Source organism: Vulpes vulpes, chromosome 4, assembly GCF_048418805.1.
Source record: "Vulpes vulpes isolate BD-2025 chromosome 4, VulVul3, whole genome shotgun sequence".
NCBI classification, from domain to species: domain Eukaryota; kingdom Metazoa; phylum Chordata; class Mammalia; order Carnivora; family Canidae; genus Vulpes; species Vulpes vulpes.
In genome coordinates this window covers 82,303,109-82,319,556 of record NC_132783.1, presented here as the reverse complement: position 1 = coordinate 82,319,556, position 16,448 = coordinate 82,303,109, and the positions used below count along the sequence as shown (strand labels likewise).

Here is a 16,448-nt window from a genome sequence, read left to right as displayed (position 1 = left end):
CATGGTGGAAACAGCATGCTTCCAGAGTTAGACTGTCCAGGTTCAAATCCCAGCTTTGTTCCTTATCAGCCATGTGGCTTTGAAAAGTTATTTAACTGTTTTTCCTAATCTGCAGAACAGCGATAAAATGCTAACTTCATAGGGATGTAGGGCTTAATGAGATAAAAGAAGATGCACAGAAGACACAAGGTGGGAAGGTGATACGGGGAAGGGACTGGCTGCAGCATTCCACCTGAAATTGGAGGTGGCCAAGTCCTGGTCACTCCCTCCCTCTCTCACCTGGGGCCACAGTTCTGGTGCCTCCCACATACTTTGGTGATTTCAGCACTGAGACCATTTAGAAGCTTGAAATGCAGACTCTACCAAGTCACAAAGGGGCAGGGGAATGACACATATCCTTGTGATTCCATGGCCAGGTTGTCTCCTATCCTTGCACGCTCTCAATCCCATGCCGACAGGGAATCACTCCCAGGACTGTTTGTAATCCCAGTTCCAGGAACATGAGATGTTTCAGCTTCTCTGGGAAACTCTTGCCATCTGGCACAGAGGAAACTGCCCGCTGCTCAGTGCAGGGACTCTGACTACCCTTCCACCTGCTGCCTCTACAGGGTCAAGCCCTTGCTGGACGACACAGCCCCTAGGCCCTTCATGAGACCCATTTCCAGCCAGGCCTGCAAGAGCCAGGAAGAAACACCCAACACCATCCCCTGCTTAGCCAGATGTAGAAATGGAAACTTCCCCGCTGCCCCTCTTAGGGGAACACAGGTCACTGATGAGATCCAAGTCTCCAGTGCCAGCCCACATGGCACAGTGGGACATGCTGCTTGGGCCACTTCTCCAGACAAATCAGGCAGGGCTCCCCGGAACCACTCAGGGCCCCTTCCTCTGCAGGAAGACCAATCCAACCCAGCCGAGGCCACCAGGGTCGCCTCATAGTGAGTCCTTAGCAAATATGAATTATTGGCGTCATTCATCATCCAACAACTACTTAGAGTGCCCACTATGTGCCGAGCACTGGGCTCGGGTCAGGACGATCCTTGAGACATCCTGGGGCCCCAGCACACCAGGGCATCTGAAAACAAACACAGCTTCAGGTGCAGTGAACATAAATAGGGCTCCCCCACCGCCCTGGTTTCTTCGGGACCTTGGGAGTCTTAAACGTCCTCCACCCGGGGTTCACACACACACACACACACACACACCCAGGGCTGCAATCTCCTCCGCTGGTCCTCCTGGAAGTCCCTCTGAGGAAGCACATCCGCTGGGTGCGTGTGCGTGTGTGTGTGTGTGTGTGTGTGTGTGTGTGCAGATCTGCGCCTTCCCCGCAGGCCCGGCCGCTGTCAGCACCCGGCGGGGCCCGCACCCCGGTCCAGGTCATGAATCACCCCTCCTCCCTCCGGAAGGGCTGCGCACGGCGGACACATCACCAGCGCCAGCGCGCGCCAGACCCGCTCGGGCGACCGAGCCCGCGGCACTGTCCGCTTCCCCTGCCCTGCGTGGAGCCTCGAGGTGCCGCCGACTTTCCAAGACGAGACAGCCCTTCCCGCCCTTCCCGGGGGCAGCGGGGGCAGCAGACAAAGACCGTGGGTGTCCCTGAGCGCGGCGGGCGGCGGGCGGGCTTGGTCTAAAGGTCCCGGCCCCCGCCCCGGCCCCCGCCCCGGCCCCCGCCCCGGCCCCCGCCCCGGCCCCGGCCCCCGCCCCGCCGCTCCGGCCCGCGTGCGCCCGCTCGGCTGGCGCGTGCCCCGGGCGACCCCGAGCTGCGAGGGCCCGGCAGCGGCGGGCGGGGAGGGGAGCGGAGGGGCGGGGGGGGCGGGGGGGCGGCTCCGGTCGCGGTGCCCGCGCGGAGAGGTCCCGGGCCGGGGCGCCCCTCCCGCGCCGCTTCGCCCCGTTCCTCGGGGGTCGGGCGGGGAGGCGGCTCCGGGACGCGGCCCGGGCGCGGGCGCCCTACTTACCGCGGCCGCCGAGCCTCCTCCGGCGGGGCGGATCCGCCTGTGCGCCGGGCTCCGGCGCCGCAGCATCCGCTCGCGACTTTGCCCCTCGGCGCAGACCGCGCGGAGCGGCCCGGCGGCTCCGGGGCCCGGCCCGGGTCTGCGCCCCGGGGGGCGGCGGGGGGAGGGGAGGGGAGGGGGACGGGGACGGGACGGGAGGGGAGGGGGAGGCCGGCCGGGGCGCACGCCGAGCGGGAAGCGGCGCCAGGCGGGCGCGGTCCTGCGCGGCGAGGAGCGAGCGGGGCTGCCCGGCGCCCTCCTCGCTCGGGCCGAGCCGGCGGCGGCCTCCTGCACCGCGTCCCAGGAGCCCGGGGTCCTCCCCCTCCCCCGCCCCCCCTCCGTCCTCACCCCACCCAGCTGCCAGCCCAGCGCGCCCGGCAACTTGGGAGCCGTTGGCGAAGTTGGCGCAGCTCGGACTGCGCGCCGGCCGGGCCTCCGGGTGGAAGGAGGGGAGGGGAGGGGAGGGGAGGGAGGGAGGGGGGAGGAGCCGAGCGGGGCGGGAGGGGGCGGGAGGGGGCGGGAGGGGGCCACCCCGCCCCGGGGAGCCGCGCGCTCCGGGACCCCCTCCGTGGGCCTTTGTTCCGGGCGCTGCTCGGCCGCCCGCCCTCCCCGGGGGCTCGCCGGGGGGCCGCTCGCATCCCCGCACCCCTCCCGGGGAGGCGGGGAGGAGCTCCGGGCCCGGGGTGGGTAGTAGGTGAGCGGAGAGGCGGCTCCCTCTGCCCGGAGATGTCTCGGCTGCGCCGTCTCTGCCCGCGGGCGCACGGGGGGGTGCGGTGGGGGGGCCCAGGGACGGTCCCTCGCGCCTTCAAAGGCCACAGCGCACCCCCCGGGCGGCCACGGGCCACCCAGCCGCCCTGCCGCCGCCTCGCGCCTCCACGCAGGAGTTCCTGTGGCGCGACCCCCCAGCCGACGCCCGGGGAGCGAGGAGGGAGCGCGGTCCACGGGCTCCACCCGAGCTCGGGACCGCTTGGCTCCCACGCGTGGGCAGTGCCCGGTTAGGCAGCGCCGGCCCCTGGGTTCGAGGCCAACCCCGCCAGGAGCCTGGGGAAGCGCTGGGAACGGGAGGGCACAGCGCGACTCCCCGTCAGCTGCCCGCACCCGGCCTGTGCCCCGGCCTCCGCGGGCTCTGATTGGGGCTCGCCGGGCTTTTCTTCTGAGTCTTCTCAGCGCTCAGCGTCCGGAGCTAATCCAGGCCTCTTTGGGACAGTGGTCCTGGCATTTTAGGGAATGATATAGGGCTCAGAACAAGAAGTCCTTTCCTGTTCAGGAGAAATAGGAAAATAGAAAAAGGTAAAAAAAAAAAAAAAAAACCCTCAACATCTGCACTTTGCCTCCCTTGTCATTTTTCAACATTAGTAGAAAAGAAACCCAAAGGGAACAGAACAGGGCCCAGGCGTTGGGGGTGGGGGCATCGGTAGGTGAGAGTCCTCACAGGTGGGGGAAGTCGGAGGTCCCTGTTCATTACCTGGGTCAGGACCAGCCCAAGCTGCCACCTGGAGTGTGGGCTGGAGGGGACCCAAGCAAAGTGCTCCAGACTGTGAAGCAAGGCCTTGGTGAGAGGCTTTGATGTTTCTTTTGGCAGAAAACCCAAACTGGGTGCCTCAGTTCTATTGTTAACAGTTCTGTAACCTGCTCTAGGGGACTAGAAATTTGGTGAGAACTGACACCGTAAGTCACCTCCTAGGTAAGCATTCCGAGGCCCTCTGCACGTCTCCTGCAGCCCTGGCTGCCCTGGCTGTGTCCACAGGGCACGGGCCTCTGCTCTAGAATCGGTCTGCATGCTCTCCAACCAGTTCCCAGAGCAAGTGGGTCCCTCCAGACTCCATCATCTCTCCTCTGGCCTCATTGGAGCCCCACAGAACTGTCCACAAGTTACATTTAGCCGCACCTGCTGGCCTTATAAGGGAGATCTTCCAATCAGACACATGGAGTCTGGGATTTTATTGCCAGAATTTTGTAAGCATCTCAGGGACACAAAGACTAAAACCTAGGACTGTGTCACCACCAGATTATAGAGCAGAGGCGGTGCTACTGAGGTAGGGGTGGGGAGGAGGAGCACAAGCGGCCACCGCAAAATTCCTGTGTTCCCCCAATACTTAGTCAAGCACCTACTGGGTAGTGGGGCCCACAGAGGTAGACAAGCCTTAGTCCCCCCTTCTGTCCAGAGAAGCCAGATCTATGTCTCAGTAAATACTAGTGATATTTACTAGTATCAAGGGAGTGGGTGTCTCCAGAACAAGATCACAGGCTTGCCCAGCTCCAGGGGCCCCAGGCAGATGGAATGTGATGTGCCTGTCGGCCCCTGGAGTCGTTCAGTGCTGCAGCCTTATTCTTGGAGCTGAAGACCCCAGGCATGGGCTTCAGAGAGGAGCTGAAGTTTTGCGGGTAGAAGAGAAGACAGAGATGGGGCAAGGCTTTCTAGGTGAAGTGACCAACAATCTAAAGAAACGGGTTCCTTTGGGCTGGCATGGTGGCCAATACATGGGCCTTCAATTGAGGGTATCGTGGCTGCAAAGGAGAGGGAGAGGGTAAAGTTTTGACAGGACATTGGAGATTTTCATCCTAAAATAGTTTCCAGGCTCCACTTCTTCCCACAGTTGGTCTGCCAAGAGATTTGGTCTCGGTTTTTTTTTTTTTTTTTTTTTTTGTCTTCTTTTGTATTGTTTTGTTTACCCTGTTTGAAAAATAATTGAAAAATGTTGCCCTGTTCAAAAAAAAAAAAAAAAAGAACTTTCCAGGCCAGGGGCAAAATGGCAGAACGAGGAAGAAGGTGGGGGGGCCTAAGTACCATTTTAAATCATCCAAGTTAAGATCACTAATAAAGGGGCATGCCAGCACCACGTCCCTCCTGATGTGATACGCTGGAAAGGTTACAATGTTGAGTATGAAGCATTCCTGCCAAAAACAATGCACCACCTGAATCTAATCATGAGGAAACATTGAACAAACCCAAACTGAGGGACATTCACAAAACAGCTGGCCTGTAATATTTTAAAATGTCAAGACACAAAAGACAAAGGAAATGACTAAGAAACCACTGCAGATTAGAAGAGACGAGAAGGCTGTGAGCACTGTGGTAGGCAGGCGTTTCAGATGGTCCCCGATGACCCCAACTCCTGGAGTTCACTCCCTCTGCAGTCCCCCCTCCTTGAGTGCGCCTGGACCTGGCGACTCGCTTCTCACAAATGCAACATGGCAAAGCTGTGGAACTTCTGGATTACAAAAGACCATGATTTAGGTTACAAGAGACGGTGTCTTCTGTCTCGCTGCATTCTCTCTGGGTCTTACCAGCCTGCTGGAATTGAGAGCTGCCCTATGGAGAGCCCCATGTGGCAAGGCACTAACGCCTCAGGCCAACAGTGTGTTATGAGCTGAATCCTGCCAACACCTGCTGAATGAGCCCAGGAGTGGATCCTGTCCCTGTGGAACCCTGAGATCACAGTAACCCTGGCCGACAGACACCTTGAACTGAAGGACCCTGAGCTAAGCCACATCAGATTCTTGACCCACGAAACTGTGGGATAATAAAAGTGGCTGTTTTAAGCTGCCACGCTTTGGAGTGAAAAAAAAAATGCTATAAAAGACATTATTTAGATAATCGAGAAAATATGAGTAGGGGCCAAATGATTGCTAATATCATGTCAGTGTTCTACTTCCTGTGTTTGATAACTGCACCGTTCTGTAAGATGATGTTTGGTTCATTACAGTTACACACTGAAGTCTTTAGGGTCATAATTTTTACCACTTCCTCTTAAATTGCTCAGAAATACTAATAAAAACAAACATTAGGACGGCACCTGGGTGCCTTAGTCTGTTGAGCATCTGACTCTTGATTCTGGCTCAGGTTGTGGTCTCAGGATCGTGAGATCAAACCCTGCAGCAGGCTCCATGCTCAGCAGAGTCTGCTTGTCCCTCGTCCTCTCCCTCTGCTCTTTCCTCTGCTCATCATCATCTCTCTTTCTCTCTCTCTGTCTCAAATAAAGAAATAAAATCTTAAACATAAATAAATAAATAGGTAAATAAATAAATAAATAACATTAGAGGTGTCTGGCTGGCTCAGTTGGTGGGGCATGTGACCCTCGATGTCAGAGTTATAAGTTCAAGTCCCACGTTGGGTGTAGAGATTACTCAAACATAAAATCTTTTTTAAACAAGTAAACCTTATATGCATTATGCATAGAATACATATTACAGTGAAAGAATTTCATTTATCTATTAATTTATCTGTTGTAAACAAACCATCTCTAAACGTAATGACTTAAAACAACGGAAATGTATGATCTCTCACAAACTTGTGGATTGACTGGGTACTTCTGGAAAGCTCCCTCTGCTCCTTATGGCATCAACTGAGGCTACTTGCTCTGCTGCCTTCAGCCGGCAGGTGGGCTGGGCTGGAAAATCAGAGAAGGCTTCACTCCCAAGTGTGGCACCCCAGTGCTCCGCCGCACAGCGTCTCTCTCCCCATGTGGCGAGCTCGGTGTCCTAACGGTGAGGTAGTTCCAGAGTAGACAGGCGTCTTCCAGAGCAGCTCCCTTCTGAGAGAGGAAGTATAAGCTGCGTGTCCTCTTAAGGCAGCCCAGTCACACACTGGGCCAGGGAACTGCAGAGTCATTCTTGGGATCTGGAGCCCATCCTCCTCTCTGGGTCAGGGAGACCAAGTTGGCCGTGACTCAAGGAAGAATGCTGACAGCAAAGGAAGAGGGAAGGAGGAAAAATCTAAAGGGTGCCTCACCTGGAGTTAAGGAGCCCAGAAGCTCAAGAGCCTCCCCTCTCCCCACCGCTCTACCCTAACTCAGCTTCCTCTACTCCCTGGTCATTTTCACCAAAGAGCTCACTAAAAGATGGTTAGGGGCAGAGATGGAAGGAGAAAAGTGTCAGTTGTTGAACACAAAGTGCCAGGAGCTTTCTTCACATGATTTTTTTTATCCTCACAGCAGTGCCACAAAGAAACTATGACTATGCTCTCAGAAAAGAAGAGGTAGCAAGCGTCTCAGGCAGTGTGGTGACATGAGCCCCCTCACCTTGCAAAGGCATTGGATCAAAGAATGTCTTTTTTTGCTTCTTTATTCAACAGTTTTGGGCCTGGGTCTGCACTGGGCTTGGAAACACAAGGATGAATGATGCCTTAGTCAGCTATTGCTACAATGATGCTGCAAAACAAACATCCTCCAAATCTCGGTGGCCTACAGCAAGTACGGATTCTCTTCGTTCAGAAGTAGGTCAGCAGTTGAACATGGAATTTTGTTTCAGGCCATGGGTTGGCTGGGCTTGGGGCCAGCCTCTGTGTTGGTTTCAGGTCTACTGTGCGTGTCCCCTCATTCTATTTGGTCCAGTGGCTACATGTGACACATTCTTCTCGGAATAGATCACAGGAGTACAAGACACAAGGCAAACCGCCCAAGTACATTTAAAGCCTCTGCTGACATCTCTGGCCAAAGCAAATGCCATGCCCAAATCTGAAGACATGAAGGCAGAGAGGGCTATTTTATCCACTCTGAAGCCATGGCAATAACAGTGAGTTCTGTGACAAGGAAAATAAGAATTGAGAGCAGAAATCCAGTCTGCCACAGGTGACCAGGCACAGGCCTTGCCCCCAGGGAGCTCACAGTCTAGCGGGGAGTAATCATGGAGACACAATTATGCAGTGAGGTAGGTACGAGGAGGAGGTATAGGTGGGTGGCATGATGGTGTGTGCGCACACACACACATGCTGCCACCAGCTAGATATTTATTTTATTTTATTTTTGTATATATTTTTATTGGAGTTCAATTTGCCAACATATAGCATAACACCCAGTCGAGCACCCCCCTCAGTGCCCATCACCCAGTCACCCCAACCCCCCGCCCACCTCTCCTTCCACTACCCCTTGTTCGTTTCCCAGAGTTAGGTGTCTCTCGTGTTTTGTCACCCTCACTGATATTTCCCACTCATTTTCTCTCCTTTTGCCTTTATTCCCTTTCACTATTCTTTATATTCCCCAAATGAAAGAGACCATATAATGTTTGTCCTTCTCCGATTGACTTACTTCACTCAGCATAATACCCTCCAGGTCCATCCACTCGAAGCAAATGGTGGGTATTCGTCATTTCTAATGGCTGAGGAATATTCCATTGTATACATAGACCACAGCTTCTTTATCCATCATCATTCGATGGACACCAAGGCTCCTTCCACAGTTTGGCTATTGTGGTCATCACTGCTATAAACATCGGGGTGCAGGTGTCCCGGCAGTTCACTGCATCTGTATCTTTGGGGAAAATCTCCAGCAGTGCAATTGCTGGGTCGTAGGGCAGGTCTATTTTTAACTCTTTGAGGAACCTCCACACAGTTTTCCAGAGTGGCTGCACCATTTCACATCCCCCCCCGCCCCCGCCCCAGCTAGACATTTAGGAAGATATTCTAGAGAAGATACCCAAGGTAAATGCTACAAGAGAAAATAAATAGGAGCAGTTGACTGAAATAGAGGGAAGTGGGCAGGTAGGGAGGGTGCAATGGGCAGTCATGACTGTGAACAAAGCCAAAGAGGCCAGAAATAGGATGGTGCGTTCAGGGACACTGAGAAACAGCTTGTCTCCAGAGCACCTGGGGAAAGCAGTGGGTGTCAGGAGTCGATGAGAGGAGGACAAAGGCGAGGCCTAGCCATAGAGGGCCTTCATCAGGTGCTGGGCACCTTCCCTTCACTGCCAAGAGTGCTGCCCACCCTTCTCCACTCTGCTCTCCATCCTGGGTGACTGGCCTGTATGGACTGCAGCCAAAGAAAGCCTCTTTTCTTCTGGGATGATGGTGGAAAGCAGAAATCTCTTCCCAAATTCCTGCTATTAGGGATTGAAACCTGTTCTCCCCCAAATGCATATGTTGAACTCCTAACCCCCAAAGTGACCATATTTGGAGACAGAAACTTTAAGATGTAATTAAGGTGACATGAAGTCATAAGGGTAGGGCTCTAATCCAAAAGGGCTGGTGTCTATAGAAGAGGAAGAGACCAGATGGCTCTCTCAGTCTCTCTCTCTGTGTCTCCACCAAGAAAAAGCCATGTGAGGACACAGTGAGGAGGCAGCTATTAGGAAGAAGGAGACCCTGACAGCATCTTGATCTTGGGTTTCTAGGCTCCAAAACTGTGAGAAAATAAATTTCTATTAATTGAGTCACCTCACCTATGGTGTTTTATTGTGACAGCTCTAACACACTAATATAGCAACTCCCCTTAAAAAAAAAAATGAAAAACTAGGTTAAAAAAATATCAGGAGATCCACAGACAGTATCTACGAAAAAAACAAAAACAAAAACCTAGGTGACAAGTTAAAGCCACCAGCCCAAAATACAGGCAGGTTGGGAATAAGCTACAGGCAGGCAGTGTCTGTGTCAGAGGAAGCAGGAGGAAGAAAACTGGGCTTCTCATGATCCTGGGAATAGGTAAACTCCCAAATCACCAATGGTGCTCAAAAGTGTGGCAGGTCTGTTAAAAGTAGGGGAAACTGGAAAACAATTGTGCAGAATCCAATTAGCATGGAAGTGCCAGGGGACCGCGGCACACTGAGGTCAAACAGTGTTGGAGTCAACCTGGCCTCGTAAACTCGCTTTTGCTTCCCCCTATAAACTCACGAAGCTAATAGACTGAAGCTCTTTCTTTCTTTCTTTCTTTCTTTCTTTTTTTTTTTTTGACTGAAGCTCTTTCATGACAAAGTCCCTTACTGGGACTTTGAGAGTAGAATCCAAACTGATGAGGACAGACCCACTAAGGGACAAAGAAAGAGAAGCTCCAGGGGAGAGTGGCATTGCCAGGGGGCCAGGGGAGGGTTGAGGAACCCCAGGAAGTACAAACTCACATAAGTGTGTGTGTGTGTGTGTGTGTGTGTGTGTGTGATCATTGAGGCAGATTTTAATTTCCAAAGATGGCTGCAAAAATGATCTCCTCATCCCAAGTGCTCTTCTTACAATGGGACCTTGATATTTATCTCATTAAACAGTGGGATCTAGGCACCTCGTTGGAACTCTGTGACTGGCTTGATCAGCACAGTACAGTGGAAATAAAGGCCATGGCACATCCAAGACCTTCAAATGTCATGTACATCTACCTTTTTTTCTTAAGAAGGTCACTCTTGGAAATCCCCTCTCATCGTGAGGAAACCCAACAAGGACGCATATAGATAGTCTACCAGACAGCCAGCATCCACCACCAGACATATGAGTGAGGAGCCTTCAGATGACCCCAGCCCCCAGCTATCAGGTCACCTCCACTCAGTCTTCCAGCTGAGCCACCAGGCATCAAGATGCAGAGACACGCCATCCTCACTGTACTTTTTCTGACTGTTTGACCCACAGAATCTGGGAACACAATAACATGGTTCTTGTTTAATACAGTAAATTTGGGGTGGTTTGGTCGGCAGCAGTAGGAATTATGACAATCACATTGTAGACTCAACGGAATAAGGAGCTCAAGAGCCATGAAGGTAGAAAAATATCCTTGCCTTATGTCTCCTAAAAGTGCTGGAAAAAAATCAATCTAATTTAAAAAGAAGCATTGAGAGAGCACCAGGTTGAATTCTGCGTAAAGTTATAAGAATAAGGAGAATAAGTAGCAAAATAATATTCCCACAAATAATAGAAGCACGCCAGAAAAACATGTCCACAAAAGAGATGGAAATGGTAACTGAATATTTCAAAACCAAGTTAGAGAAACTTTTTTAAAATGGTAGAAGTTGGGCAGCTCGGGTGGCTCAGCAGTTTAGCACCGCCTTTAGCCTAGGGCGTGATCCTGGGGACCTGGGATCAAGTCCCATGTCAGGCTCCCTGCATGGAGCCTGTTTCTCTCTCTGCTTGTGTCTCTGCCTCTCTCTCTCCGTGTCTCTTATGAGTGAATAAATAAAATCTTTTTTAGAAAAATGATAGAAGTTGTGAAATGATGTAAATTGAAATTAGAGAAACTCAGAAGTGATGAGGAAAAAAAAAATGGGGAAAAGTGATGATAAGTCAGAAAATAACTAAATATAAAATAAGAAACCAGGGCACCTGGGTGGCTCAGTCCGTTAAGCGTCTGCCTTCAGCTCAGGTCCTGATCCCAGGGTCCTGGGATTGAGCCCCACATGGGGCTCCCTGCTCAGCGAGGAGTCTCCCTCTCCCTCTCCTCCCTGCTCATGTTCTCTTCCACTCTCTCTCTCTTACTCTCTCTCTCTCTCTCAAATAAATAAATAAAATATTTTAAAAAGTAAAATAAGAAACCTTTTCAGAAATGAAGATGAAAAAAGGAAAAACAGAAGAGAGAAGAAATACAAAAGATAATATTCTAAGAGAAAAATGAGATAGAAAGGAAGGCATTTTATATTTTATTTTTTGAAGATTTCATTTTTATTTTTCTATAAATTTTTTTATTTATTTATGATAGTCACAGAGAGAGAGAGAGAGGCAGAGACACAGGCAGAGGGAGAAGCAGGCTCCATGCACCGGGAGCCTGATGTGGGATTCGATCCCGGGTCTCCAGGATCGCGCCCTGGGCCAAAGGCAGGCGCCAAACCGCTGCGCCACCCAGGGATCCCCGAAGATTTTATTTTTAAGTAATCTCTATATCCCACATGAAGCTTAAACTCACAACCCCGAGATCAAGAGTCACATACCCTACTGACTGAGCCAGCCAGACACCCCGAGAGGAAACCATTTTAACATCTAGAAATAAAACCAAGGGATAAAAGAGATTTAGGGGTAAGTGATCCGCGTACAGAGCAAAGGAAGATCCACTATCCATGTTAATAGAAATCCACAAAGAGCCTTAAAGAAAACCAAAACAATGGAATAGAACAAATATGAAAAGCTGTAATTCAAAAAACTGTTCCTCAGAGAGAGCATGGCCTGAAATTTCATATTGAGGAGGCATGCAGTATACCTGGCTTGGCAACTCAGAGACTGAAGTCTGGGAAGACTGCTGGGCTTTTAAAGAAAGATAAAAGGGGGCAGCCCAGGTGGCTCAGCAGTTTAGTGCCGCATTCAGCCTAGGGCCTGGTCCTGGAGACCCAGGATCGAGTCCCATGTTGGGCTCCCTGCATGGAGCCTGCTTCTCCCTCTACCTGTGTCTCTGTCTCTGTGTGTGTGTGTGTCTCCCATGAATAAATAAATAAAATCTTAAAAAAAAAAAAAAAGAAAGAAAGAAAGAAAGAAAGATAAAGGAGTGCCTGGTTGACTCACTCTGGGGAGTATGCAACTCTTGATCTCGGGGTTGTGGGTTCGAGCCCTATGTGAAGTATAGAGTACTTAAAACTAAAATCTTTTTTTTAAAAGATTTTATTTATTTATTCATGAGGCACACGCAGGGAAGATGCAAAGGCACAGGCAGAGGGAGAAGCAGGCTCCCCGCAGGGAGCCCAGCGTGGGACTCTATCCTCAGACCCCCGAGATCACACCCCAAACCAAAGGCAGATGCTCAACCACTGAGCCACCCAGGTGTCCCAAACTAAAATCTTTAAAAAAGAATAGGGGCGCCTGGGTGGCTCAGTCAGTTTAGCATCTGCCTTGGGCTCAGGTCATGATCTTGGGGTCCTGGGATCAAGCCCTACACGGGGCTCCCTGCTCCAGAAGAAGCCTGCTTCTCCTACTCCCTCTCTCTCTCCCTCTCCCTCTGCCCCTCCCCCTGCTCGTGCTTTGTCTCTCTCTCAAATAAAAAATATTTTTAAAAAGAATAAAAAGAAAGAAAAAAAATAGAGGACATCCAAGCAAACAGACCATACCACTCTCTGATGAAAGAAAGAAAAGCAAATTGCCATCTGGCTGTCAACAGCGATGCTTTATGTCAGAAGACAATGTCATGTTTAATATAAGACAATATAGTATTTCAGGACATGTGAACCACAGATTTAACACGGAGTGACACTGACCATCAAGGATAAGAGCCAAACTGTTACAGACATGGAAAAGCCTGAGGAATATTCTTCCCTTGAACCCCTTCTGGATAATCCACTAGAGAACAGATGCCGGAAAATCAAAAAGATTGGTGAATCATTGGCATTAAGTCTTGTGAAATGTCCCAGCTGTGTGAACCAGACTAATCTTTGGGCAAATCCTCCATGATGACCTTGCTGTGACCTGAAAGTTTCTTGAGCTCAGCCACCCTCCCACATTCTTTCCTTTTGTTTAACCACACCTTTAAGGGGGTGGGGGGTTGGAGCGGAAGGCTTTGTCCTTGATCTGCCCTGGAGATGTGACTATGACCCACATCTCTTCTTCAACATTCTTCTTTTAGGTGATCTTAAGGGAGGTGGGGTTGTGGAAGATCTACTCCTCCTGCAGCCGGCCCCTTAATAAAATATTTCTCGACAAGCTGGACTTGTTGGCCTTTTTCTTGGGTCTTAAGGCTCCTTTGGCCTTTGGAGGTCGTTCTTCTTTTCCAGAACACTAGCTAATAATCAAAGAAGGAATCATAGAATAGAAGTATCACCATTTTGCATCCCTAATGAGTTAAGGAATCTGGGCATTGATCATCTATGGCTGTTAATACCACAAAAAGAAAGATCACCAGACATTGTGCATCTCCTAACGAAAGGACAAAATATAGCCTATTAAATAGTTTTGCCAAAAAGAAGCAGAAGAGGAAGAGAAAAAAATAAACCTGAATCTAACAACTATTTTTTTTCTTGTTTAAAGATTTTATTTATTTATTCATGAGAGACACACAGAGAGAGAGAGAGAGGCAGAGACACAGGCAGAGGGAGAAGCAGGCCCCATGCAGGGAGCCCGACATGGACTCCATCCCAGGACCCAGGGATCAGGACCTGAGCCAAAGGTAGATGCTCAACCACTGAGGCACCCAGGGGCCCCTGAATTTAATAGCTCACTTAAGGAAATACAAGGAACAGAGGATTGCTAAAATGATGCCTACCATCAAGGTTAACAGAATCCAGATTGTGGAAATTTCTACAGATGGAAGATTTACAGAAACTAAATAAAGATTGCAAGAAAAGAAAGAGATGGAGGGGAACCTTATAAATTAAAAGAAATTGAATTAAGAATAAGAAATCAGGGCGCCTGGGTGGTTCTGTCAGTTAAGTGTCTGCCTTAAGCTCAGGTCATGATCCCAGAGTCCTGGGATCACGCCCCCCATTGGGCACCCGCTCAGTGGGGAATATGCTTTTCCCTCTGCCCCTCATCCTTGCTCATGATTTTTTTCTCTCTCTCACTCTCTCTGTCTCAAATAAATAAATAAAATCTTTTTAAAAATCCCATAAGAAATCAGAGAGACACATAAGTCAAACACATGTATGGACTATTTGGATCCTGATTCAAATAAACTACTTTGTTTTCAAAGATTTTTATTTTTATTTATATATTCATGAGAGACATAGAAGGAGAGGCAGAGACGTAGGCAGAGGGAGAAGCAGGTTCCCTGTGGGGAACCTGATGTGGGACTCGAACCCAGGACCCCGGGATCATGACCTGAGCTGAAGGCAGATACTCAACCACTAAGCCACCCAGGCGCCCCCTATTTTTTCAATTTATAAAATATCTGGTAAAATATGAACCCTGATAACATATTTGATGATTTAAGGAACTATAGTTAAGTTTTATAGATGTGATAATGAGGTTGTGGTACTATTTTTGTGAGACAGTCCTTATCTTATAGAGGTACACAATGAAATAGTTACAGATGAACTGGTATGCATGATGTGTGGGATTTCCTTCCAGATAATCTGAAGAGGAGGAAGGAGTGCTGGGGAGACTACAGATAGGACATGATTGGCCAGGTAGTGATTATTGTTCAAGCTGGATGCTGAGTACATCAGGCTCATTATACTATTCTACTTTGTATGTATTTGAAATTTTCTTCAATAGAAACTTCTTTGAAAGGCTCTCTATTTCTGCTGATACTTGATGTCATCCAGGAGAAGAAGGAAACAGGACAGTCAGAGACTATCCCAGGAAGACAATGCAGGAAGAAGGAAGAGAAAGCTGCTTGGAGCAGAGGGGGTAGCCAGAGAGGAGCCTGGAAAGTCGGTCTTGGGTCTCCTTACGTTAAAGAGCTTAAACAGCTCCCTGGAGCGCTTGGAACCTGTCTAGCCGCGATGCGTCTCTTGGTCGCCGCGTTCCTGCTCCTGGCGCTCGGCGCCTCGGCCCTGGCGGAGCCGGTGCATTTCAAGGACTGTGGTTCTGCAGTTGGAGTTATAAAAGAACTGAATGTGAACCCATGCCCTACCCAGCCTTGCAAACTGCACAAAGGCCAATCTTACAGTGTCAATGTCACCTTCACCAGTAATATTCCATCTCAAAGTAGCAAAGCCGTGGTGCATGGCATCGTGTTGGGCGTCGCAGTTCCCTTTCCCATTCCTGAGGCTGATGGTTGTAAGAGTGGAATCAACTGCCCCATCCAGAAAGATAAGACCTACAGCTACCTGAACAAACTGCCAGTGAAGAACGAATACCCCTCTATAAAACTGGTGGTGCAGTGGATGCTTCTGGGCGACAACAACCAGCATCTCTTCTGCTGGGAAATCCCAGTTCAGATTGAAGGCTAGTGCTGTTTAAGCCAGTATGTCCATCTGGGGGTGAGAGAGCACAAGTGGAGGGAGGGCAGGAGAAATCCAGTCTAACCTAAATCAGTGCCATAAGATGAAAGGAATTTCCACACCACCATTTTATGCCTCTCAGCCTCCAGAAGTTTCCAGACCCTGTTTCCTGAGAGCTCAGAACTATTGCCCTTGTAATATCTTCTTTGAAGGGTTAGAGGGAAGAAGAGAGAGGGAGGGATAGGCATGAATTTAATTGTCCTTAGTGTTTCTTGCTGCTGGAATACGGAGGGTCCAGCTGGTCAGGACCCAAATGAGGCTGCATAGGGCCCTTGGATAATTTGCCCTCGGGTGATCAGCCTTTGCAGCGGAGGACGGGTTCCCAACCTCCCCCACCTCCTGGGATATTACATCCGCAAGTTCCTCATCTCCAAGTGCCTCCTTGAGTTCCGTACATTGGGCCAGCAAGTCTGCTGACCTGTGACAGCACCTCCAGCTCTGCTGCTTCAACAACAGTGACTGGCTGTCCAGTGGTGCCCAGCATGTCAATGGAGGGGATATGCTCAACCACAGAAACTCACGTCTGAGTGGCCAGTTCTCTATAGTTCTCTCCTATCTCCTTTTCTGTCTAAGGTGGTTTTCATTAAATGCAGCACTTGATTAGCAGATGTTTGATTTTTTTTTTTTTAACAACACTAACTTGTGGCCTCTTTGTGCAACTGGAAATGTCCTTTTGAATAAATAAAACTTGGTGGTCTTGTCTTCTGCAAAAAATAAAAAATAAAAAAAAAAATAAAAGCTTAAACAGTTTTGAGGAGTAATAGGGGAAAATGGCGAGATTTAAAGTAAAAGAGTGACACAACCAGATTTTTACTTTAGGGAGGTCATTGAGCACATGGAAGAGAGGAGGGCTGGGCCAGGGAAGGCTGGAGTTAGCTAGCACCCAGTTTGGGTCCAGGTGAGGAGCTGGTGGTG

The 16,448-nt window shown here is 50.1% G+C and overlaps 2 protein-coding genes across 5 annotated transcripts in view; one reads left to right on the top strand and one right to left on the bottom strand.

Annotated features, from left to right (window-relative positions):
* The window catches only part of CHST3 (carbohydrate sulfotransferase 3), a 34,666-nt gene extending 32,224 nt beyond the window's left edge, over positions 1-2,442 (bottom strand). For 2 of the 4 annotated variants that reach the window (XM_072756241.1, XM_072756240.1), the window contains exon 1: positions 1,953-2,330. The gene's annotated coding sequence lies outside the window, so the exon portion shown is untranslated. The other 2 variants (XM_072756243.1, XM_072756245.1) reach the window with 2 other exon arrangements.
* A 12,562-nt stretch (positions 2,443-15,004) lies between these two features.
* On the top strand, positions 15,005-16,139 carry LOC112928373 (NPC intracellular cholesterol transporter 2). The gene has a single exon (XM_072756239.1). It carries the CDS (start codon positions 15,033-15,035, stop codon positions 15,480-15,482), a length of 450 nt encoding a protein of 149 aa, XP_072612340.1. The 5' UTR covers positions 15,005-15,032; the 3' UTR covers positions 15,483-16,139.
* The last annotated feature ends 309 nt before the right edge of the window (positions 16,140-16,448 follow it).